At 41.6% G+C, this 26690-nt stretch overlaps 1 protein-coding gene across 3 annotated transcripts in view; it reads right to left on the bottom strand.

Annotated features, from left to right (window-relative positions):
- fmnl2b (formin-like 2b) overlaps positions 1-26690 on the bottom strand; it is a 360828-nt gene that overhangs the window by 221509 nt on the left and 112629 nt on the right. For all 3 annotated transcript variants that reach the window (XM_034179825.1, XM_034179807.1, XM_034179816.1), the window contains 2 exons: positions 26043-26136; positions 20600-20674 (listed from right to left, as the gene is read on the bottom strand). In XM_034179825.1, the coding sequence (XP_034035716.1) occupies positions 20600-20674; positions 26043-26136 (169 nt within the window). The remainder of the gene's footprint in view (positions 1-20599; positions 20675-26042; positions 26137-26690) is intronic.

Raw genomic sequence — 26690 nt, 5'->3', positions numbered from 1 at the left:
GAGGCACGACACATTACAGTCTGCTGAGAACCATCAGTGCACGCAGCAAGCGCAGAGCAGAGAGAGGATTTTAACCCGAGTGAACATGTTAAAAAACAAAACCAAAACATGGTGCTGCCTTTACTTCTCTCTGAACTTTCTCTCCCGGTGTGATTCTGCCGTTACCGTCCTGTTCACACCATGTGCGTGTTGTATACTGAATTTATGAGATCATGAGATGAAATAAACGGTCAAATATCTTTAAAAACATATTTAAAAATGAGAATATATGAATGAACTGAGCCACAACAACAACAAAAAAAAAACCCTGACATGGAGAAGCTGTGGTGATGTTCATACGCACAGATCACAAAAAGCAGGTGAGAACTCTGAACTTGAAAAGCTGTTATTTTCCAAAGGTATTTATTTGTTCAATCTTGAGCTTAATGTAGTGTTTAAGCACAAAACGTTACTGATGAGGAGAAACAATTTCAGAAAGGCAACAGAAACAACCACAAATCAGGAAAACTTGGGACTGTATGTAAAATGAAGATAAAAATAAAAATGTTGCGCTATTCCCAGTTTCTCCACTCACAGAAGCCAAACATTCTTCCAGAGTTATGTAATTATACTACGATAGTAGAATATAAAGGGAAAAAAGAAAAAAATAGACAATATATTCATCAATCGCAATTATTTGTCTGACAATTAATCATCTCCAGAAATTCCTAATCGTGACAGCCCTATGAAGATTATTTTATTAATTACACAGATGTGTAATAAAGCAAATGGTGACTGGTTTATAACACAATTATGACCGAGTTTGAGGGGATGGTCCGCGAATGACATTTAGACAAAGCGATCAAACTGAAGAAAGAGATTATTTAATGGATATGATTTTGACCAGTGCAGCCGATTGCCATAAGTAGTATTTTATGTTTTTTATCTATGTAGTTTGAAGAGGTCTTAGTAAAAGGATTAAGCATCTATGATGAGTGTTCAATAAATTTCAAAATTCAAATTGCTTACGAATTTTGGCATTTCGAAAACAAAATGCTTAGCTCATGTTGTAAGTTAATAACCATTCATTTATTGAAATAATAATTATTTTTCACATATTTGAAACTCGGAGTGGATGCGAACCCAACCCTTTTCATTTTCTGCCTTGCTTTTCTTTCCACACTGATGTTCGCTAAGACTGGTCTGTTGAATAAACTATAAAATAATTGCCCTGAAAATATGAGCCCAGCAGCAACAGTGTTCAGTGATGGTAGTATGTAGACAAAACCTGCAGATGTTAGGGGAACCTATGCCCAATTTTTGTTTGTGGTTATTTTATTTTTGCTTTAGAAATCTGCATTGTAAAACACAAACCACTTGACCTCAAAAATGATAATGATTGTTTAAAATCTTTAACACTGGGTGTTCCTGAGAGCTTGAGAGATTGAAGGTGGATGGACGGTACTTATAAAGGGAGTGGTTAAGCGAAAAACCTCAAACTAACCAAGAACATAACCTGCTCAGAGCAGGTTTGGCACACAGCATAAATTGCCATGGCAGCATACCTCGATCAAAACCTATCCACCTTTCATAGTATGGGTTAACCAGGAAGTTACTCCACACGTCATCAACTTACTCCCGAAGTTACCCTGATAAGCCAGTAACCCCGCTTCGTAGTACAGGCCCCAAAAGACCTTTTTCTTTTGTTTTGTTTTTTTTTGCAGCTGACACAATCAGAACAGTTTGCACCAACACAAATAAAATTGCTGCAAAAAAAGTACAACTGGACAGACATTGAAATGGAAGATCTGTACAATTTTTTTGGACTTCTGATATACATGTCGTTGGTGTCACTGCCTTCAGTCTCCAGGATGAAGGCAAAAACTGGAATAACTCAATATTTGAAGGACAAGACAACAAAATGGGGCATGAAACTTTTTGTGTTGTCTGTTTCAAGTAATGGCTACACACTCATCTGTTTGTGAAACAATCCTTGGTTCACACCTGATGTATCCAGTCTGTTACACAATCGTAATCCTTCTTGGGCTAAAGCCAGAAAAACAAACATTGAGAAGGACTGGCTCAAGTTCAGACAACTATGCAATTTATGTACAGTTGCCATTAGAAATGCTAAAGCAGATCACTTCCTCACTCAAACCACACAAAACCTTAATAACCCAATGAAGTTTTGGAAGACAAAACTAATAAATGCGCAGAGCTCCCATTTTGTATTGTAACAGACACTCAAAAAATGTACGACAAAGCAGAGATGTTGGACAGTTTTAAACACTTTGTAGCATTGGGTCCCCTGTTTGACTCACTTCATAGTACTCACAAAAACTCAGTAGATTTAAGTGTAGATTCCTGTGTTGCTATAACTCAACCTTTTAGTTTCACCCCTCTCACAGTCAGTGAGGTGCATAAAGCCCTCAAACTTTTAAACATCTTGACATCTCCAGGACCTGACAATCCAAACTGTTCATGGACCTGGTTAACATGACGTTTGGGGCATTGGGAACATACAGGGAGAACTGTTCATCAGAGGCTCCTCCTGGAGGGGCCTCTGGTATTTGTAAAGTGGATGGATACACGGGAGGTGTCTGTGTGCTCCACCATCCATCATGCGTTTTCGGGTGAGACAGTGCGGAGAAGGGTGAAGGATGCGAAGGATGGATGCTGGATGGTGAAAGACATTCCCTGTCCTACCCCAGTGTTGGCTTATAATAAAACATGGGTGGAGTCGACCTATCTGACCAGCTCATGCAGTACTACTCCACCCATCAGAAAACTGCACGCTGGTACAGGACAGTGTTGCTGCACTTCCTTGATATTGCAACCACAAATGCATTCATTTGCATCTTGAGATCAGCAGTGTCAAGCAAGTGCAGCCCATGACACACAAGGACTTTATGGTGGAGCTGGTGTGTCAGCTGTGTGGCACAGAGGTGCCACCACAGGGGGAGGTGATGGTCTAGTGGTTAAGCATTGAGCTTGAAACCAGAGGATCCTTGGTTCAAATCCCAGCCTGACCGTAATATCACTAAGGGCTTTGGGTAAGGTCCTTAATCCCCTAGTTGCTCCCGGTGTGTTGTGGGCGCCTTGCATGGCAGCACCCTCACATTGGGGTGAATGTGAATCATTGATGTGTAAAGCGCTTTGAGCGTCTGATGCAGATGGAAAAGCGCCATATAAATCAGTCCATTTACCATTTCACAGACAAAATATGTGTCCCACAGAACAGGAGCCAGAACCACGTTCCTGTGCCAATTGTGACAGGCACCGACTGCCAAAAGGCCACAAATGGCGGATTGAGGTGCCAACAGTGCCTTCACGTGGGCAACAAGAACAGTAACAGACCGTGGAAGTGTCAGGCCTGCAATGTGCCCCTCTGTGTTGTGTTGGACAGGAATTGTTTTTTTGAGTGGCACAAATAGTTTAGCATGTCCTGCTGCACTACATTGTACATATGTTTTTGAAATTTACCATTTATGTTTACAGTCTAAATATTATTTTGACATCTGATTGTTTTCTAAATAGTTTAGCTTTAGCATTTCCTGCACTATATTTGTACATATGTTTTTGAAATTCTAAATCTTATTGTGAAATCTGACTGTTTTCTAAATAATTGTACAAAAAACAAAACAAAACAAAACAAACAAACAAACAAACAAAAACACCTGAAGCATTTCCTGCATTTATGTAAACAGTTGTATTTAAGTTTGGGTTTTTTGCTACATTTGTAAATTTACAATTTATATTTACAGTTGAAGTTATGAAAATGGTTTGTTAAACATGTTTGTGGTTTTTCACAGTAAAAAAAAAAAAAAAACAAAAAACTTTTTTCGACTCAAATTTTGTTTTTTGTGTGATTTTAGGTTCACTGTGTTAAGACAGTAAATTAACATAAAAAATTACATAATTAACAGGAAATAAAAGGGTTGAGTTCTTCTTCTAAAAACTGCTGAGGTCTAAGGTTCTAAAACATTCTGGACTCACACACCATTCCAACTCATAATACAAGTTTTGCTTAATTTATTGCCACCCTTGAAAAATGTCAGCTACCTATTTTTGGGGGTCACAGATATCATTCATTTGAGCATCTGATTCTCCGCTCTGCCCATGATGCTACGTATTGGCAAGGCCAGAAGAATAAAAATCAGCCGTATTATTTTGGTGCATTCATCTCTAATTTGTCAACGAGTGCAGATAACATTCTGATTATTGGTGACTTCAACATTCATGTAAATAAACCTTCTGATCCACTCTGCAAATCATTTATGGAAATTGTGGATGCATTAGGATCCCAGCAATGTATTCAGGACTTGACGCACATTAGTGGATGTTTTTTGATAGTATCAGAATTTGATAGTATCTCACTAGGCGTGCTGACAAAACTCGTAACATCTACAAAAAGCACAACCTGCGTATCTGATCCTAATCCAACAAAACTGTTTAAGGACCTGTGGCCCACTCTTGGGCCGACTGTGCTGGAAATTATTCATCTATCATTAACTTCTGGATCTGTTTCTAAATGTTTCAAATGTGCAGTGATTAAACCATTACTTAAGAAACCTAATCTTGACCCTAGTGGAAAAGTAAACTGGCTAAATTTGCCTGTCAGGCGGGTTTTGTAAAACAAGTATTTCGCTTGGAAGCGGTACCAGGAGAGTAGATCTCATGCAAAGTATGAAGAATTTGTCAAGAAAAGGGACGCTGCAAACAAAGCTGTGCATAAAGGCAAAAGAGAATTTGAAAAAAAAACCTGTGTGCAAGAGTGAAGAGAAATCCGAAGGCAAATCTATATATGTATGTTAATAGCAAGACTAAGATCAAACAATCAATCACAAAACTAAAATCACAGGAAGGATGGGAATTAGAGAGAGATGGTGAGATTGCTCCAGAATTAAATCGTTTCTTTCAAACAGTATTTTTGCAAGAGGAAGATAAATACCTAATTTGGTTCAGTGATTTTATGAACTGCATCTATGGTGAGGCTGTCGCAGAGCCTTTTGATCTTTGTTACAATCAGGATGACTCAATGTTGGACAATGTATTTTTCTCACCATGAACCCTAACAAGGCAATGGGACCAGATGATATTCATCCTCATGTTCTTAAGGAGGCAGCAGATGTACTGCATTTTCCATTATTCTGTATCTTGAGACAGTTTCTTGATCAATGTAAGTTACCTGGTATGTGGAAGTGTGCAAATATAACACCAATCTTCAAAAAAAGGTGATAGAAGTGTAACAGGTAACTATAGACCAGTTAGTTTAACTTCACAGGTATGCAAGCTCTGTGAAAGACTAGTCAGAGACAGCATTGTATCTTGTCTTGACAATAAGCCATGTGGTGAGCGACATGGTTTCAGAAAGGGCAGATCAGCTGACTCTGGCTCACAGATCTGACAACTTGCTTCCAAAGGATTGTGTCCTGTTGTGATGCTCTTCTGAACTTTACATGGTTGTAAACGTTTCTTTTATTTCTGTTTAGCACTCTTCTGGTTGTTAAGTGTATCTATTCTGAATCTTATTTAACTACAGTCCTGTTGTGAATCACTAGCGGTTAGCATTCAAATCAAATCAAATCAATTTTATTTATATAGCGCCAAATCACAACAAACAGTTGCCCCAAGGCGCTTTATATTGTAAGGCAAAAGCCATACAATAATTACGTAAAAACCCCAACGGTCAAAGCGACCCCCTGTGAGCAAGCACTTGGCGACAGTGGGAAGGAAAAACTCCCTTTTAACAGGAAGAAACCTCCAGCAGAACCAGGCTCAGGGAGGGGCAGTCTTCTGCTGGGACTGGTTGGGCCTGATGGAGAGAACCAGGAAAAAGACATGCTGTGGAGGGGAGCAGAGATCAATCACTAATGATTAAATGCAGAGTGGTGCATACAGAGCAAAAAGAGAAAGAAACACTCAGTGCATCATGGGAACCCCCCAGCAGTCTACGTCTATAGCAGCATAACTAAGGGATGGTTCAGGGTCACCTGATCCAGCCCTAACTATAAGCTTTAGCAAAAAGGAAAGTTTTAAGCCTAATCTTAAAAGTAGAGAGGGTGTCTGTCTCCCTGATCTGAATTGGGAGCTGGTTCCACAGGAGAGGAACCTGAAAGCTGAAGGCTCTGCCTCCCATTCGTTAGCGGTTAGTTTTTGCTAGCCAGGCTGACTCTCCCCCTCCCCCTGCCGTTACTTTTATAGCTGTTTCTTTTTTTACCTGTTTAATACTTCTGTTAGTTTTTAGTGTAACTGCTGTGAATTTTAGGTCATTATTTTACTCCTGTATAAATCTTTGGAGCGACTAGCATTTTTGCTAGCGGTTAGCTTGCGTTAGCTAGTTCGACCCCTCTCTCCATTTCTTTAATATGTCTGTTACTTTTTAGTGTAACTGTTGTGAATTTTAGCTTAGTACTTTACTCTTGTGTTAATCTTAGGAATGGTTGACTTATAGGAGTTTTTTTTTCAGTGTAACTACTGTGAATTTTAATTAATTTATTTACGTCTGTGTGAATCCTGTGTGAGCCTTAGGAGTGGTTATGTTGTGTGGGCCGCTGAAGAGGAGGTACTGCTGGGCCACCACCACCAGATGGCAGCCTGCTTGGAGTGCGGGCTCCAAGCACGAGAGGGCGTCGGAGCCACTGGAGGTGACAGCTGTCATCTATCAACACCAGCTGTCACCCATCACCACCACTATAAAGACCGGACTGCAACTCCACCTCCTCGCCGAGAAATCGTCTACCTTACAGGTAATTTTCTCTGCTGAACAAAACATTGTGTAATAGTCTGAACTTCTTTTGCAGCCTTTATCCTGTGGTGTTTGCCTTATCTGTGGGATTGGCGTTTGGTGTGATCAGCGACGGCTTCGCTTCACACTCCAACCAGATAAGTGGTTAGACAGGAGCTGCACGAGTGTGTGATTGGAGGTGGAGGTTCTCCCTCCTTACTGAACACAGACTGTGGGATTACTGAGTGTGCGAACTCACACTCATCAATCAATCAATCAATCAACTTTTTTCTTATATAGCGCCAAATCACAACAAACAGTTGCCCCAAGGCGCTCCACATTGCAAGGCAAGGCCATACAATAATTATGAAAAACCCCAACGGTCAAAACGACCCCCTATGAGCAAGCACTTGGCCACAGTGGGAAGGAAAAACTCCCTTTTAACAGGAAGAAACCTCCAGCAGAACCAGGCTCAGGGAGGGGCAGTCTTCTGCTGAGACTGGTTGGGGATGAGGGAAAGAACCAGGAAAAAGAGATCGATCACTAATGATTAAATGCAGAGTGATGCATACGGAGCAAAAAGAGAAAGAAACAGTGCATCATGGGAACCTCCCCACAGTCTACGTCTAAAGCAACATAACCAAGGGATGGTCCAGGGTCACCCGATCCAGCCCTAACTATAAGCCTTAGCGAAAAGGAAAGTTTTAAGCCTAATCTTAAAAGTAGAGAGGGTATCTGTCTCCCTGATCGGAATTGGGAGCTGGTTCCACAGGAGAGGAGCCTGAAAGCTGAAGGCTCTGCCTCCCATTCTACTCTTACAAACCCTAGGAACTACAAGTAAGCCCGCAGTCTGAGAGCGAAGCGCTCTAATGGGGTAATATGGTACTACGAGGTCCCTAAGATAAGATGGGACCTGATTATTCAAAACCTTATAAGTAAGAAGAAGAATTTTAAATTCTATTCTAGCATTAACAGGAAGCCAATGAAGGGAGGCCAACACGGGTGAGATATGCTCTCTCCTGCTAGTCCCCGTCAGTACTCTAGCTGCAGCATTCTGAACCAGCGCTTTGAATGACATATCCTGATCAAAAATAACTCCAAGATTTCTCACAGTATTACTAGAGATCAGGGAAATGCCATCCAGAGTAACGATCTGGTTAGACACCATGCTTCTAAGATTTGTGGGGCCAAGTACAATAACTTCAGTTTTATCTGAGTTTAAAAGCAGAAAATTAGAGGTCATCCATGTCTTTATGTCTGTAAGACAATCCTGCAGTTTAGCTAATTGGTGTGTATCCTCTGGCTTCATGGATAGATAAAGCTGGGTATCATCTGCGTAACAATGAAAATTTAAGCAATACCGTCTAATAATACTGCCCAAGGGAAGCATGTATAAAGTGAATAAAATTGGTCCTAGCACAGAACCTTGTGGAACTCCATAATTAACTTTAGTCTGTGAAGAAGATTCCCCATTTACATGAACAAACTGTAATCTATTAGACAAATATGATTCAAACCACCGCAGCGCAATGCCTTTAATACCTATGACATGCTCTAATCTCTGTAATTAAATTTTATGGTCAACAGTATCAAAAGCAGCACTGAGGTCCAACAGAACAAGCACAGAGATAAGTCCACTGTCCGAAGCCATAAGAAGATCATTTGTAACCTTCACTAATGCTGTTTCTGTACTATGATGAATTCTAAAACCTGACTGAAACTCTTCAAATAGACCATTCCTCTGCAGGTGATCAGTTAGCTGTTTTACAACTACCCTCTCAAGAATCTTTGAGAGAAAAGGAAGGTTGGAGATTGGCCTATAATTAGCTAAGATAGCTGGGTCAAGTGATGGCTTTTTAAGTAATGGTTTAATTACTGCCACCTTAAAGGCCTGTGGTACATAACCAACTAACAAAGATAGATTGATCATATTTAAGATTGAAGCATTAAATAATGGTAGGACTTCCTTGAGCAGCCTGGCAGGAATGGGGTCTAATAAGCATGTTGATGGTTTGGATGAAGTAACTAATGAAAATAACTCAGACAGAACAATCGGAGAGAAAGAGTCTAACCAAATACCGGCATCACTGAAAGCAGCCAAAGATAACGATACATCTTTGGGATGGTTATGAGTAATTTTTTCTCCAATAGTCAAAATTTTGTTAGCAAAGAAAGTCATGAAGTCATTACTAGTTAAAGTTAATGGAATACTCAGCTCAATAGAGCTCTGACTCTTTGTCAGCCTGGCTACAGTGCTGAAAAGAAACCTGGGGTTGTTCTTATTTTCTTCAATTAGTGATGAGTAGAAAGATGTCCTAGCTTCACGAAGGGCTTTCTTATAGAGCAACAAACTCTTTTTCCAGGCTAAGTGAAGATCTTCTAAATTAGTGAGACGCCATTTCCTCTCCAACTTACGGGTTATCTGCTTTAAGCTACGAGTTTGTGAGTTATACCACGGAGTCAGACACTTCTGATTTAAAGCTCTCTTTTTCAGAGGAGCTACAGCATCCAAAGTTGTCTTCAATGAGGATGTAAAACTATTGACAAGATACTCTAACTCCCTTACAGAGTTTAGGTAGCTACTCTGCTCTGTGTTGGTATATGACATTAGAGAACATAAAGAAGGAATCATATCCTTAAACCTAGTTACAGCGCTTTCTGAAAGACTTCTAGTGTAATGAAACTTATTCCCCACTGCAGGGTAGTCCATCAGGGTAAATGTAAATGTTATTAAAAAATGATCAGACAAAAGGGAGTTTTCAGGGAATACTGTTAAGTCTTCTATTTCCATACCATAAGTCAGAACAAGATCTAAAATATGATTAAAGTGGTGGGTGGACTCATTTACTTTTTGAGCAAAGCCGATAGAGTCTAATAATAGATTAAATGCAGTGTTGAGGCTGTCATTCTCAGCATCTGTGTGGATGTTAAAATCGCCCACTATAATTATCTTATCTGAGCTAAGCACTAAGTCAGACAAAAGGTCTGAAAATTCACAGAGAAACTCACAGTAACGACCAGGTGGACGATAGATAATAACAAATAAAACTGGTTTTTGGGACTTCCAATTTGGATGGACAAGACTAAGAGACAAGCTTTCAAATGAATTAAAGCTCTGTCTAGGTTTTTGATTAATTAATAAGCTGGAATGGAAGATTGCTGCTAATCCTCCGCCCCGGCCCGTGCTACGAGCATTCTGACAGTTAGTGTGACTCGGGGATGTTGACTCATTTAAACTAACATATTCATCCTGCTGTAACCAAGTTTCTGTTAGGCAGAATAAATCAATACGTTGATCAATTATTATATCATTTACCAACAGGGACTTAGAAGAGAGAGACCTAATGTTTAATAGACCACATTTAACTGTTTTAGTCTGTGGTGCAATTGAAGGTGCTATATTATTTTTTCTTTTTGAATTTTTATGCTTAAATAGATTTTTGCTAGTTATTGGTGGTCTGGGAGCAGGCACCGTCTCTACGGGGATGGGGTAATAAGGGGATGGCAGGGGGAGAGAAGCTGCAGAGAGGTGTGTAAGACTACAGCTCTGCCTCCTGGTCCCAACGCTAGACAATCACAGTTTGGAGGATCCCAAAAAATTGGCCAGATTTCTAGAAATGAGAGCTGCTCCCTCTAAAGTGGGATGGATGCCGTCTCTCCTAACAAGACCAGGTTTTCCCCAGAAGCTTTGCCAATTATCAATGAAGCCCACCTCATTTTTTGGACACCACTCAGACAGCCAGCAATTCAAGGAGAACATGCGGCTAAACATATCACTCCCGGTCTGATTGGGGAGGGGCCCAGAGAAAACAACAGAGTCCGACATTGTTTTTGCAAAGTTACACACCGATTCAATGTTAATTTTAGTGACCTCCGATTGGCGTAACCGAGTGTCATTACTGCCGACGTGAATTACAATCTTACCAAATTTACGCTTAGCCTTAGCCAGCAATTTCAATGTCCTTCGATGTCGCCTGCTCTGGCCCCCGGAAGACAATTGACAATGGTTGCTGGTGTCGCTAACTTCACATTTCTCAAAACAGAGTCGCCAATAACCAGAGTTTGATCCTCGGCGAGTGTATCGTCGAGTGGGGAAAAACGGTTAGAGATGTGAACGGGTTGACGGTGTACACGGGGCTTCTGTTTAGGGCTACGCTTCCTCCTCACAGTCACCCAGTCAGCCTGCTTTCCCGACTGCACGGGGTCTGCCAGGGGGGAACTAACGGCGGCTAAGCTACCTTGGTCCGCACCGACTACAGGGGCCTGGCTAGCTGTAGAATTTTCCACGGTGCGGAGCCGAGCCTCCAATTCGCCCAGCCTGGCCTCCAAAGCTACGAATAAGCTGCACTTATTACAAGTACCGTTACTGCTAAAAGAGGCCGAGGAATAACTAAACATTTCACACCCAGAGCAGAAAAGTACGGGAGAGACAGGAGAAGCCGCCATGCTAAAACGGCTAAGAGCTAGTAGCTACGCTAAGCTAGCGGATTCCCAAACAGGGAATCCGACACTAGACAGGCTGTGGAGCAGCACAGGTAACGCACGACAACAGTGCTAAAAAAAAAAAAAATCAAAATCAAAATCCACTGGACAGGCTGTGGAGCAGCACAGGTAACGCACGACAACAGTGCTAAAAAATAAAATAAAAATCCACTGGACAGGCTGTGGAGCAGCACAGGTAACACACGACAACAGTGGTAAAAAATAAAATAAAAATCCACTGGACAGGCTGTGGAACAGCACAGGTAACACACGACAACAGTGGTAAAAAATAAAATCAAAATCCACTGGACAGGCTGTGGAGCAGCACAGGTAACACACGACAACAGTGGTAAAAAATAAAATAAAAATCCACTGGACAGGCTGTGGAACAGCACAGGTAACACACGACAACAGTGGTAAAAAATAAAATCAAAATCCACTGGACAGGCTGTGGAGCAGCACAGGTAACACACGACAACAGTGGTAAAAAATAAAATAAAAATCCACTGGACAGGCTGTGGAACAGCACAGGTAACACACGACAACAGTGGTAAAAAATAAAATCAAAATCCACTGGACAGGCTGTGGAGCAGCACAGGTAACACACGACAACAGTGGTAAAAAATAAAATAGAAATCCACTGGACAGGCTGTGGAGCAGCACAGGTAACACACGACAACAGTGGTAAAAAATTAAATAAAAATCCACTAGACAGGCTGTGGAGCAGCACAGGTAACACACGACAACAGTGCTAAAAAAATAAAATAAAAATCAAAATCCACTGGACAGGCTGTGGAGCAGCACAGGTAAAAATCCACTGAACAGGCTGTGGAGCAGCACAGGTAACACACGACAACAGTGCTAAAAAAATAAAATAAAAATCAAAATCCACTGGACAGGCTGTGGAGCAGCACAGGTAACACACGACAACAGTGCTAAAAAATAAAATAAAAATCAAAATCCACTGGACAGGCTGTGGAGCAGCACAGGTAACACACGACAACAGTGCTAAAAAAAAATAAATAAATAAAAATCCACTGGACAGGCTGTGGAGCAGCACAGGTAACACACGACAACAGTGCTAAAAAATAAAATAAAACTCCACTGGACAGGCTGTGGAGCAGCACAGGTAACACACGACAACAGTGGTAAAAAATAAAATAAAAATCCACTGGACAGGCTGTGGAACAGCACAGGTAACACACGACAACAGTGGTAAAAAATAAAATAAAAATCCACTGGACAGGCTGTGGAACAGCACAGGTAACACACGACAACAGTGCTAAAAAATAAAATAAAAATCCACTGGACAGGCTGTGGAGCAGCACAGGTAACACACGACAACAGTGGTAAAAAATAAAATAAAAATCCACTAGACAGGCTGTGGAGCAGCACAGGTAACACATGACAACAGTGCTAAAAAATAAAATAAAAATCCACTGGACAGGCTGTGGAGCAGCACAGGTAACACATGACAACAGTGCTAAAAAATAAAATAAAAATCCACTAGACAGGCTGTGGAGCAGCACAGGTAACACACGACAACAGTGCTAAAAAATAAAATAAAAATCCACTGGACAGGCTGTGGAGCAGCACAGGTAACACATGACAACAGCGCTAAAATAAAATAAAAATCCACTAGGCAGGCTGTGGAGCAGCACGACAACAGTGCTAAAAAATAAAATAAAAATAAAAACGAAAGCGTTAGCAAGCTAGTTAGCTTGCCAACGCTGATGAAGGTTAGCTGATAAAAGTGCTCCGTCGCGATGCTTCGACCGTTAGAGGTCTTCTTTAGGCGTTGGAGCACGGTGAAAAAGTAAACTGTTTCCAGAACTGTTTCTGTTTTCTGCCAGCAGTACCGGGTCTGACTGCTGAAGACAGTGGCCACCTGGGGCGCAGGGCTTGGCGGCTCCGGTGTTCTTCAGGTCCGTTGGCGGTGAGGCTTGTGTGGGTTCCGGCTTTTCTCTCGCCGGACGTCTCCTATCTTCGAGCCTGCCACACGTCACCTTTTTTGTCAGATTGATATAACGCATATTTGTATCTGTCTGTATTACGTTGTGCACCTTCACAACATTAAATTGTTACTTTTTGGCTATTCCATTGTCCCTTCATTAACGCCCCCTATTGTGGGTCCGTGTCACGACACTTCCCCAACAGGTTAGCTTATCCATTATTGGTTAGCTTGTGCTTGCTTGGCTATACTCTTGAATTTCTTAGTGCACAAAGTACACTACCTACTTTACACCCTCCATAAATCCTGCGTGATGTTGGAAGATAGGATGGCTCTCTTAAGAGAGCTGTGTCCGTAAGTTAGAGCAGCTTTTTAGCTCAGTGGAGTTAGATGTTATGTGCACTCCAGATGAGGTTAGTGTTGGGCCAGCTTGCGAACCCGTTAGCATTAACCTAGATGCACCGGCTGTGGAGGACAGCTTTCAGACTGTGGCTAGGCGGAGGAAGCCCAGTACGGCTTGGTGCCCAGTTGTGGTACCCCGATCACACTCACCACTGCAAGCTGTGAATCAGTTCTACCCCTTGGATTTGCCTGATGTGAATTCTCTGAGCTCACAAGTGACTTCCACACCTGTCTCCAGGCCGAAACGCCAGACTTTAATGATAAGGCATTCTATCACCCGCAAAGTCAGGTTACAGACGCTGGCTGACGTTAAATGTATTCCTGGGGCCAGAGCTCCCGACATTGCATCCCATCTTAGGGTTCTGACGCTGCAGAAGGGAAGACAGACAAAGGAACATGACATGAGATAAAGTCGCATAGTTATTCACGTCGGCACCAATGATGTCATGATGAAGCACTCAGAGGTCACAAAAATGGACAGAGAGAGGACTTGTGACCTTGCCAGAAAGATGTGTCGGCATCGATTAATAGTCTCTGGTCCCCTTCCCTCCCGAGGTACTGATGAGGTGTTTAGCAGGCTGACATTGTTAAATAGGTGGCTGGTGCAATTTTGTAGACAGCAAGGCTTGAGCTTTATTGATAACTGACCTTCTTTCTGGGGCTGCCTTGGCTTACTGATGCCGGATGGCCTCCACCCTACTGGGGAAGGCGCCGCCATCTTGTCTGCGAACATAGATAGAGCTCTACAGGGAAGGTAACATTAGGAATTTACAGCAGGCCACAGAGCAGGTGATTAGAGACCCTGCAAGGCTTCTGACAAATGTGGAGGTGGAATCCATTAGCTTAGCAGGGAAATTAGTGCAGAAAATCCACTATGGTGATAGTGCAGTTTATCTGCCAGGGAGGGAAATTCAACAAGTTGAGACTGTGACCTGCTTCCGTAGACATGTCCTTAAAAATTATAGATATGCTTTATATGATATGGGATGTGCTTTGCAAACTTAATAACCATCACTACATTGGATGATGTTGAAATTGAGGATGGCCCAGTGGTTGTTCCAGCAATAGCAAAGATTTCATGTCTGCTACCTACAACTCGAGTGGAATGTCGCAAACCTAAACCTACTTGTAGGCATCTTATATGAGGTCTGTGAGAAAAGTATCCGACCTTATTATTTTTTTAAAAAACCATATGGATTTGAATCACGTGTGATTACATCAGCCAAGCTTGAACCCTCGTGGGCATGCGAGAGTTTTTTCACGCCTGTCGGTGACGTCATTCGCCTGTGAGCACACCTTGTGGAAGGAGTGGTCCAGCCCCCTCGTCGGAATTCCTTTGTCTGAGAAGTTGCTGAGAGACTGGCACTGTGCTTGATCAAAATTTTTTCAAGAACTGTGAGGCACATCTGACTGGACACCATTCGAGAAATTCAGCTGGCTTTCGGTGTAAATTTTAACAGCTGATGAGAGATTTTGGATTGTTTCTATCGCTGTAAGGACTTCCCATGGAGCAGGACGTCGCGCAGCGCTCCGAGGCGATGTCCTCATCCTGTTTCAAGCTGAAAACCTCCAAATTTAAGCCTCTGTTGACCCAGGACGTCGTGAGAGAACAGAGAACTTTCAGAAGAGGTCGGAATCAGCAGTTTATCCGGACATTCCATTGTTAAAGGAGATTTTTTTAATGAAAGACGTGTGGACGGATTGGCGCGTCGGATCGCAGCCAGCGCGGCGCGCCCGCCACAGGAAAAACACCTCCGTTGGAAGCCTTAAGGACAAGTTGGAACATGCCCTGCTGTTAAACAATTTCTCAGATACTCACTCAACTGAAAGCCACCAAAAGCCGCCTGGATTTTACAAATGGTTATCAACACGGAGGTGTTTTTCCTGTGGCGGGCGCGCCGCGCCGGCTGCAATCCGACGCACCAATCCGTCCGCACGTCTTTCATTAAAAAAATCTCCTTTAACAATGGAATGTCTGGATAAACTGCTGATTCCGACCTCTTCTGAAAGTTCGCTGTTCTCTCACGACGTCCTGGGTCAACAGAGGCTTAAATTTGGAGGTTTTCAGCTTGAAACAGGATGACAACGTCGCGTTGGAGCGCTGCGCGATGTCCCGCTCCGTGGGAAGTCCTTACAGCGATAGAAACAATCCAAAATCTCTCATTAGCTGTTAAAATTTACACCGAAAACCAGCTGAATTTCTCGAATGGTGTCCAGTCGGATGTGCCTCACAGTTCTTGAAAAAATTTTGATCAAGCACAGCGCCAGTCTCTCAGCAACTTCTCAGACAATGAAAATCCGATGAGGGGGCTGGACCACTCCTTCCACAAGGCGTGCTCACAGGCGAATGACGTCACCAACAGGCGTGAAAAAACTCACGCATGAGCACGAGGGTTCAAGCTTGGCTGATGTAATCATACGTGATTCAAATCCATATAGTTTTTTTTTTTAAATAAAACTGTCGGTTTCTTTTCTAATAGACCTCGTATATGCTACTCTGGAGCGACCCCTAAACCCAAACAGTTCAACTATCAACCCCACTGAGGTCCTTAGTCTGGGTCTCATTAACATAAGATCACTATCCTCAAAATCATTGTTGATTAATGATCTAATTATTGATCGTCACTTAGATATGATTGGGTTTTGTCAAACCTGGCTTAAACCTACAGCTGTCCTCCCCTTAAATGAGGCCTGCCCACCAGCATATACATTTAGTCACATCCCTGGTGATGTGAAGCAACGCGGGGGTGTTGCTCTTATTTATAAATCTAGGTTTAGGTTATTAGCTGTTGGGGATCACAAATATAACTTGTTTGAGCATCTGATTCTCTACTCTGCTCAGGATTCTCTGCTCTGCTCAGGATATTACATATTGCCAAGGTCAGAAGAATAAAATCAGCCGAATTACTTTGTCACTGTATATAGGCCTCCTGGCCCATATTCTGAATTCTTAGATGAATTTGGCGTGTTCATCTCTAACATGTCAACTAGTGCAGATAACATTCTGATTATTGGTGACTTTAATGTTTATCTAACTAAGCCTTCTGATCCCCTCTACAAATCATTTATGGAAATTATGGATGCATTAGGATTTCGGCAGTGCATTCGGGACTCGACGCACATTAGTGCTAATACCCTGGATTTAGTACTTGCACATGGTATTGCTGCCATGAATATTGACATCATGCCTCTTACATCTGTGGTCTCTGATCACTCACTTATTAAGTTTACAGTTTCGCTGCTGTGTTTAGTGGAGCAACAACCTTATATATCATTACGGTGATGCATCAACTCCTCAACTAAGACTGAATTTGAAGCTAGACTGCCTAATGTCTTAGCTTCACATTTGGCAAATACCCAATCAGTAGACAGACTTGCGGATAGTTTAAACTCGACATGATTGCGCCACATGTGTTAAAACCGCGCTCCCTTAAAACACAGTCACCTTGGTTCAGTGATTACCTGCGTGACCGCAAGCATAAGGCGAGAGGTCTAGAATGGAAATGGCGTCGTTCAAAATTAGAAGTATTCCACCTTGCATGACATGATGCCTTCTTAGACTATAAGCACGCATTACTGACTACAAAGCGGACCTTTTACTCTGATTTGATCAACAAAACAAGCATAACTCAAAATTCTTGTTCGACATGGTGGCAACACTAATTCATGGACAACCACCTGTAGTTCGCTCTCCTTTTACAGCACAAGATTTCCTGGATTACTTTGAGAAGAAAATAGAAGACATCAGGTTAAACATATCCCAGCATGCCTTAACCCAGCCACTATACCCTGCTATTGAGGTGGGCCCCATTACTGAGGTACTAGCAAGATTTACAGAATTTGAGAGTATCTCACTAGGCGTGCTGACAAAAACTGTAACATCTACAAAAAGCACAACCTGTTTATTTGATCCTATATACCAACAAAACTGTTTAAGGACCTGTGGTCCACTCTTGGGCCGACTGTGCTGGAAATTATTAATCTTTCTTTAACTTTTGGATCTGTTCCTAAATGTTTCAAATCTGCAGTGATTAAAGCATTAAGAAACCTAATCTTGACCCTAATGTATTGAAAAACTATCGGCCGATATCAAATCTATCATTTTGCTCTAAAATTCTGGAAAAAGTGGTGTCACGGCAGCTCATAGACTATCTTACTGAGAATACGCTCGTTGAGCCACTGCAGTCTGCTTTTAGAAAATATCATTCCACAGAGATGGCTCTCACTAAAGTGGTGAATGATCTTCTGCTTACAATGGATTCGGACACGAATACGGTTCTGGTGCTGTTAGATCTCAGTGCTGCATTTGATACCATGGATCATTATATTCTACTTGATAGGCTGGAAAATCATTTTGGGATTACTGGGAGTGCCCTTGCATGGCTGACGTCATACTTGACCAGTCGTTCTCACTGTGTTTTGTACAGTAACACTTCCTCTAAGCTTAGTGACATGAAATTTGGGGTTCCACAGGGGTCCGATTTAGGCCCCCTGCTTTTTTCCCTTTATATATCACCCCTTGGACACATATTGTGGTATTTTTGGATTACCTTTCACTGCTATGCTGATGATACTCAGTTATACATGCCGATAACTGCTGGTAATCTTGTTCACATAAAATCCTTAGAAGATTGCCTTGCATCAGTGAGAAGTTGGATGTCTGGAAACTTCCTACTTTTAAACTCTGATGAGACTGAAATGATGGTTCTTAGTCCAGTGAGACATCGGCATCAATTTGACCAGTTAACGCTCAGCCTAGGCTCGTGTGTCATATATCACACTGCAGTATTCGATTTTCTGGTTTACTGAGATCCAGCATTAGGGCTCTCCAGTTGTTTCAAAATGCTGCTGCCGGATTTCTGACACGAAGCAGAACGTTTGACCACATTACACCCATTTTGGCGTCTCTTCACTGGCTTCCTGTCCCAGTGAGATCAGATTTAAAAGTTCTTCTACTAGCCTATAAAATTACTCACGGACTGGCACCTGCCTACCTAGCTGACCTAATTAAACCCTACGTACCGGCCCAGGCTTTGCATTCTCAAGGTGCAGGACTACTTTGTGTCCCTAGGGTAAATAAAATGTCTGCGGGTCACAGAGCTTTCTCTTATTGTATCTCTTATTGTACTTGGCCCCACAAATCTTAGAAACATGGTGTCTAACCAGATCCTTACTCTGGATGGCATTACCGTGACATCTAGTAATACTGTGAGAAATCTTGGAGTCATTTTTGATCAGGATATGTCCTTCAATACACATATTAAACAAATATGTAGGACTGCTTTTTTACATTTGCGCAATATCTCTAAAATTAGAAAGGTCTTGTCTCAGAGTGATGCTGAAAAACTAATTCATGCAATTATTTCCTCTAGGCTGGCCTATTGTAATTCATTATTATCAGGTTGTCCTAAAGGTTCCCTGAAAAGCCTTCAGTTAATTCAAAATGCTGCAGCTAGAGTACTGACGGGGACTAGAAGGAGAGAGCATATCTCACCCATATTGGCCTCTCTTCATTGACTTCCTGTTAATTCTAGAATAGAATTTAAAATTCTTCTTCTTACTTATAAGGTTTTGAATAATCAGGTCCCATCTTATCTTAGGGACCTCTTAGTACCATATTACCCCAATAGAGCGCTTAGCTCTCAGACTGCAGGCTTACTTGTAGTTCCTAGGGTTTGTAAGAGTAGAATGGGAGGCAGAGCCTTCAGCTTTCAGGCTCCTCTCCTGTGGAACCAGCTCCCAATTCGGATCAGGGAGACAGACACCCTCTCTACTTTTAAGATTAGGCTTAAAACTTTCCTTTTTGCTAAAGCTTATAGTTAGGGCTGGATCAGGTGACCCTGAACCATCCCTTAGTTATGCTGCTATAGACTTAGACTGCTGGGGGGTTCCCATGATGCACTGTTTCTTTCTCTTTTTGCTCTGTATGCACCACTCTGCATGTAATCATTAGTGATTGATCTCTGCTCCCCTCCACAGCATGTCTTTTTCCTGGTTCTCTCCCTCAGCCCCAACCAGTCCCAGCAGAAGACTGCCCCTCCCTGAGCCTGGTTCTGCTGGAGGTTTCTTCCTGTTAAAAGGGAGATTTTCCTTCCCACTGTCGCCAAGTGCTTGCTCATAGAGGGTCGTTTTGACCGTTGGGGTTTTTCCTGTAATTATTGTATGGCTTTTGCCTTGCAATATACAGCGCCTTGGGGCGACTGTTGTTGTGATAAATAAAATTGATTTGATTTGATTTAGTGAGTAAATAGAGGCCAGTAGCAGTAGCCCTGGCCCCTACTGGTTAAGTTGTTATAATAATCACTAAGTTGTTATAATCAAGACGAGCCAAAAAATGTTAACTTGTCATTATAAAACCGAATGACACTTAATGACAGCAGTCATAAATGTTTATGACACATTCATGACTGTCTCATGTAACAGTTAACATGTAACAGTGTCGTGTCACTAGTATGATGATACCTTCAAGTAAAGTGTGACCGCTTAATCATAACGAAGTCCATTTTATTACTGACAACATTACATGGAGATATTGATGAATCTAAAATAATGCTTTTCCTATAAACTTTAAATGCAAAGACGCATAAAGCTGAACTGTGAAAGATTTTGTCTTTTCTCTGATTTTAGCTTTTACGTTGCCAAAACTGTTCTGTACTGGAATACTGCATTGTACAAATGATTACTTAGTAAAACTCAGCTGAGGAGGATCACTGACATTGTAATGGAATATCAGCTTTGACATTTTGTCCATGTGGGACATTTCTCTAGACATGATCCAGTGTTAGGTGTTGAGGACACACCTACATTTCACCTGCTGCACCAGATACTGTAGATATTAGTTTGGAGAGGTGGAGATGGACCAGTTCTCTGTCTGGGTGGGTATCATCCAGGACTTAAGGTAGTCACATAGTGTGGTGAATGCAATGTGCAGCACCAAGGCATACTCCCTGAACTGATTACTGTATAGCATGAATACCAGTGTAGCTACTGATTCCAACATGCAGTATCAGTAGCTTCAAGCAAAAAGAATTATGGACATTTCAGAAAATCCACTTTACCAAGAAGTCAATGTTGTCATCTTCGTTCTTGAAATGTTCCATCAGCTTCTCAAAACGCATTGATTCTGAACACACCTGGAAGGGATCAGTCAGTCAAGCAATCAATCAGCCAAGCAGTAAACCACTTAATACATCAGTCAATATACGTATAAACAAACCAGTCATTTAGTCATTCAATCAACTAGTCTGTCAAAAACTGAATAAATCAAACAAGCAGTCAACCAAATAATCAGGTGAACAACCAAATCTGGCATTTTATTTTCTGAAGTTTGACTGCCTTTGTTAGTCTGTTCAGAGTGTACATGTACTGTATGTGCACTTGCACAGAAAGTGGTATAACTCCAACTGTACTAACAAGCAACAACATTGCCAGTTGCAGCCAACAAATGATGCTCATAGTATTGACCTCTTTGCAACTTTGACATTTGCAGAAGTTCAAATTCAAATGACCGGAAAAATGTTATTTTGTGTATGATACATTAAAAGGGGTATTTTCAGAGGGAGTGACCAAATTTCACAAAACAAACATCTTTGGTTTGTTGCATTTTGTATCTGATCTCCATCGATCTACTATGTGCACGTTATATACTATTGGTTGTTACGATCATTATTGTAGGGTGTGGTGACACTATTGGGCTTTGTACTCTAGTTATCGGCTTTATTTATCTTTTTTGGTTAGCAAGGTGTGCTAGGCTAGTTATAGGCTAAATTACGGTAGCTCTTCTGACTATAGTTACCCAACTTTCAGGATTTATACTCTTTTACATGATGTAGATTTTTAATGGTTCAACAGTTTTAATGATTCTTTAATAGATATCATTAGACAGTATCAAAGTTTGGGGTTTCCATTAGAAAGCATGTAGAGTACGGAATTTGTCTTTTTTTAGTAACTATCCATAACTTATTTAGCAGGGTGAACTGTAGATAGGAACCTAATAGTTATCATATCATAGTTTTTGTTTCTATAATAACTAGATTTATATCTTGGCCTACAAGCCATAACTTTGTTTTACAACATGTCTACAGACTAGGTAATGTATATTTCAATCTTTTTCTGTAGGAAAATTTAGGTTTCAGGGACTAACTCCTATAATATGATGTAGTTATGATATTTCTTGTATATGTTGTGTACTGCCCTGTTTGTGTAAATGTCACTTATGTATGTGCTGTCCATATTCTTGAGCCGCTTGGGTGAGTAGGGAGAGTTCCCATGGGATAAAAAAGCTTTTAACCTACCTACCTTTCTCTTTTTTCCCCTTTTTCTCCTTCTTTTTTTAAAATTTAGGAGTACCTTAGTATACACTAGTAGAGTTCCATCTTAGATTTGGAATGTATAATAGGAGATATACCTTACTGAATTTTCATGTACTCAGGTGTATATGTAATGCAGAATACATTATTCAGGGTTTGCGCTATGCCATCCTGATGCAAAATAAGCAAGGCTGAACACTATATAAAATGTACAGAGATGATGTGTCCTGGGAGTGACATGCATTCTCAAATGCACGGGATTTGAAAATGTTTAAAAATCAATTTTTAAAATAACATTCCTCGTTTTGTGTTTCTCCTCACTGTCGAGTTGCTGCATCTGTCCCTTTGTCTCCCGCTGTCTGCAGGAGATGGCCCCTAGGGTCCCTAGATTGTAACCCTCTATCCAGAAAGTTTGGAAGAACAAATGGAATTGGTTAACTTACTTTTACTAAATTTTTTCTTCCAAACTAAGAACCTAAAGACCAAAGTGTACCAAACTACATTTGTGTTTAATCATTGTGCATTTATGATGCATCAAGGATGACAGAGAGGAGGAGTACAGGAGCCTAGTGACGGACTTTGTTGCCTGGTGCCACACAAACCATCTACAGCTCAACAGCTCGAAGACAAATGAGCTGGTCATTGACTTTGGGAAGTCCAGACCAAGTCCGTGAGCAGTTCTTATCGAGGGAGTTGAGGTGGAGGCTGTGGATTCCTACAAGTACCTCGGGCTGTGGCTGGACAGCAAAGTGGACTGGACAACCCACAACAACCACCTGTACAGGAAGGGACAGAGCAGGCTAGACTTTCTGAGGAGCTTGTGGTCATTTAAACATCTGCAGGAAACGCCTGTGAATGTTCTACTGGTCTGTAGCAGCCAGCGTCCTCTTTTACACTGTGCTGTGCTGAGGGGGCTGCGCATCCAAGAAGGACACATCCAGGCTGGACAAACTGATCATGCGGGCCGGCTCTGTGGTTGGCATGAAGCTGGACTCTCTAGTGACAGTGGCAGAGGAGAGAACACTGGACAAACTGCTGGACATTATGGACAATGCCAGTCAGCCTCTGCACACCGTCATCAGCAAACAAAGGATCCTCTTCAGCCACAGACTGCTCCTTCCCAAGTGCAGGACCAACAGACTGATAGTGGTGGGCACAGATAACCAAAAAATTTACTTCAATAACAGATAATCAGATAACTGAAAAGTTATCTTCGATAAAGCTAAAATGATAAACCACCCAAAGATGATTCAGAAGTTACAGATAACTGATAAATGCCACTATTGTCTCTGCCGGTACACTTGCAATTACTAACAAGCTGGTTTTGAGTTTTAATACCACGATTGCTTTTGGAAGCATCAAAAGCAACAACAGACCCAAACAATGAGTCAGCACTTCTGTCTTTGAGCATCCTGCCCCCTGCTGGAAGCTCCACTTTACTACATGGCTTCCAGCACAGAAGCAACTGAGAGGAGCCACAAAGCTCAACTCTCTACTCAGTCAGAATGCTGCTGTCTGACGACTGTATGGTCAGATGAAAATCAAACCTGTTTGATATTCTGGTCGACCGTCGTGAGGGTATCCCGCTGCTGAAGAACTACAAGTGTCCAACCTCTCGCACTGTGCCTGTGTAAATGTCGCAGACCTGTCTTGTAATGTTTTTTGTTTTTTTTTTTAAACTTTGATGTCTCCCATCGAGAGTTTTTGTAAATTAAGTTTGAAAAAAAGCTTCTGTTTATGTTTTGCTTCTGGAAACACGAGTCCGACGTGTGGTTTTTGAACGTACAATGTGTGTGAGAACATAAATCGAGCGCTCTGAACTTTTACACTGTGTGGTTCTGTGGTACAGTTTGAGCTGGAACCAAGTACAGTGATTGAAAATATCAGCCCACCTTCAGTTTGAATACTGCCATGGACACTACTGGCCAGTGGATGGCAGTAGAGTCCTTGAAAACTTGCCAAAACAAAATTCCAGATAATCTGTGTTGCTACTTGCTACGTTTAAGATGTGTGGAATTTAATAAACGCAAACACAATAACAACATCTACGTATAAACCCAGAGAATATATTCACCAGAGTTTTAGGCACTAGAGTTTAATGCTGTTGTCCTGATCAGAGTGTCTGAAATGCATTTCTCCTGTCGTGAACGTACTGAGATTACCCTATCACCCATAATGCACCGGGACACAGCATGTCCACACGAAAACCTTAAAAATGAGTGTATTACTTTAAAACTAAAATATATATCTGATATTTTCACTTTATAAAACTTCAGATGTGACGTTAATTTAAATAACTTGTCCAAAATTAGTTTGGTTAAAATTTGAACCATAAGTTAAACATGTATGCCTCTGGATGACTTGGGTGATATTGGCCATGTATCAGTATGGGGTTAAAAGAAATGAGTCTTTTTTTTTTTTGGTGACCAGTTTTCCTTTGCCTGCAGAGGATAGAGCGGTTTCTTCTGGAAGCAGTTCTCCTTTGTTTGCAGAGGGTACAACTACACATCTGTTCACCTTTGTTTGCCACATTAATTGTCTAAAAATTATCAGACAAATATTTATCGGAAGATAATTAGTCCGATAATGGTTTTCAAAGTTATCTGAAAAGATAATCCGATAATGAAAACTTTATCTTCGATAATTATCGGATTATCAGAACTGTGCCCACTGCAGACTGAAAAACTCCTTTGTCCCTCAGGCCATCAACTCCTCACTCAGGGGGAGGAGGAGTAACAGGAAGACAGAGGACAGGAAGGAGAGGAACTGTAGGAGCCAGTAACTCGTATGTCTGGTTTTTATGTTTGTATATTTATATTTGCAAACTTTTTTTTTTTTCAAAAGACCTGCACCCTACAGCGTTGTGGATTTGTTTTCATTTCCATTGCCTTTTTCAAATATAAAACTATGTAATGTTAGACACACTTTGCTTTCATGGCATGATTTACCACACTGCCTTTCTGCCATCCGACTCTGCCATTGTGGGCTGCATCGGCAGAGACCAGGAGGCTGAATACAGGAGTGTGATGTACAGGTTTGTGGAGTGGTGTGGACTCAACCACCTGCAGCTCAACGTATGTAAGACAAAGGAGCTGGCGGTGGACTTTAGAAGACGGACGACCCGTCCAAACCCAGTTACCATCAGTGGAAATAAGGTGGACATTGTGGACTACAACAAGTACCTGGGTGTCCACATAAAAAACAAACTAGACTGGACTGTAAACACAGATGCTGTGTATAAGAAACGTCAGAACCTCAGCAGGCTCAGATCTTTCAATGTCTGCAGAAATATGTTGCAGATGTTTTATCACTCAGTGGTTTCCAGCATCATCTTTTATGCTCTTGTGTGCTGGGGCAGCAGGCTGAAGGCAACTGACATGATCAGACTCAAAAAGATCATCAGGAGATCTGGCTCTGTCCTGGGGATTGAGCTGGAGTCTGTGGCGGAGGTGTCAGAGAAGAGGATGTTGAGGAAACTGCTCAGCATTCAGGACAACACCTTCCACCCCCTGCATGCCACATTGACTTCCTGTCAGAGCACCTTCAGCCATAGACTGAGACCACAGAAGTGCACCACAGAGCGCCACAGGAGGTCTTTGCTACCTGTTGCAATCAGACTGTAAAACTCCTCCGCCTTCTGCAGGATGAATACATAATGAATGAGTTACTCAGAGTTATTCAGTTACTCAGAGTTGTGTGCAGTATTATTGAACACCTTGTGCAGATCTCTTCCAGTCATTTCATTGGTCTTATATTTTATTATTTTATTTTATTTTATATATTTAATCATTGTCACCAACGAAGTTTTGTTATTTATTACAATGACAAAGTCTCTTTTATCTTATTTTATCTTATAAATTTGTTGTACTTATTGTAAAAAAAAAAAAAAAAAAAAAAAACATTGTTCAATGTTTTCTGTTTCAGTACTCTGGCAAAATAATTTATTTTGGGATAAATAAAGTTGATCTTATCTCATCTTTTCTTACACTGCAGCACACTTAAGTAGGTCCTAAAATGAGCAGCTCTGTGTACTGAATTCGGCACTTGTGTGAAGTGCTGGGACTTAGGTCTGGGCCTTGGGTGTCACATTTTCAATACCTAGTGTGGCCCAAGACTCAGTGACCAAAAATTCTAATGCAAACCTTGTATTATACATGTGTATATTGTGGGTACATGTACTTAATGTTTTTACCGTTTTGAAGTTGTCAAATGCAGAAAGGATGATCTCATGTCCTCCTCTGACCAAACAAACTGCTGCCAGTAACTCCAACACCAGAGCCTTTGTCCTGACAAGGAATCATGGAGAAACACATAAAACAGTCAGTACTGCACTCTCACCAAGAGCTTATTGGCAGATTGACACAGAGAATAAGCACCTTTAGAAACAACTCAGACCGAGCATCATATTAGAGGCTGACATTTTTTCGGGAATCCCACAGCTCACGGGATTCCCACAGGATGGGAGTCAACTTTGCTATTTATCATGTGATTGGGACGGTACGGGATTAAAAGTTCACGGGAGCAGACATGAGCAGGAACCAAGGTTTTAGACATCGAGCTGTCCTGCTGTTATTTGGGTGGTCAGTTTTTGAAAAAGACGCCAAAAAATAGTGGGCGGCTTTGCTTAAAGCCATCTAAAATTAGGACTGGGTCCGATCACTGCAGCTGTGTGTGTGTGTGTGTGTGTGTGTGTGTGTGTGTGTGTGTGTGTGTGTGTGTGTGTGTGTGTGTGTGTGTGTGTGTGTGTGTGTGTGTGTGTGTGTGTGTGTGAGGATGGGAGGGGGAGGGGTATGAGCAGCTTCAGTTAGTGCAGAGTGAGAGAGCGCGCTGAGCACAGAGT

This window comes from Thalassophryne amazonica, chromosome 1, assembly GCF_902500255.1.
Source record: "Thalassophryne amazonica chromosome 1, fThaAma1.1, whole genome shotgun sequence".
Taxonomy (NCBI): domain Eukaryota; kingdom Metazoa; phylum Chordata; class Actinopteri; order Batrachoidiformes; family Batrachoididae; genus Thalassophryne; species Thalassophryne amazonica.
The sequence above is the reverse complement of the archived record's forward strand: the minus strand, read 5'-3'. Positions and strand labels throughout refer to the sequence as shown.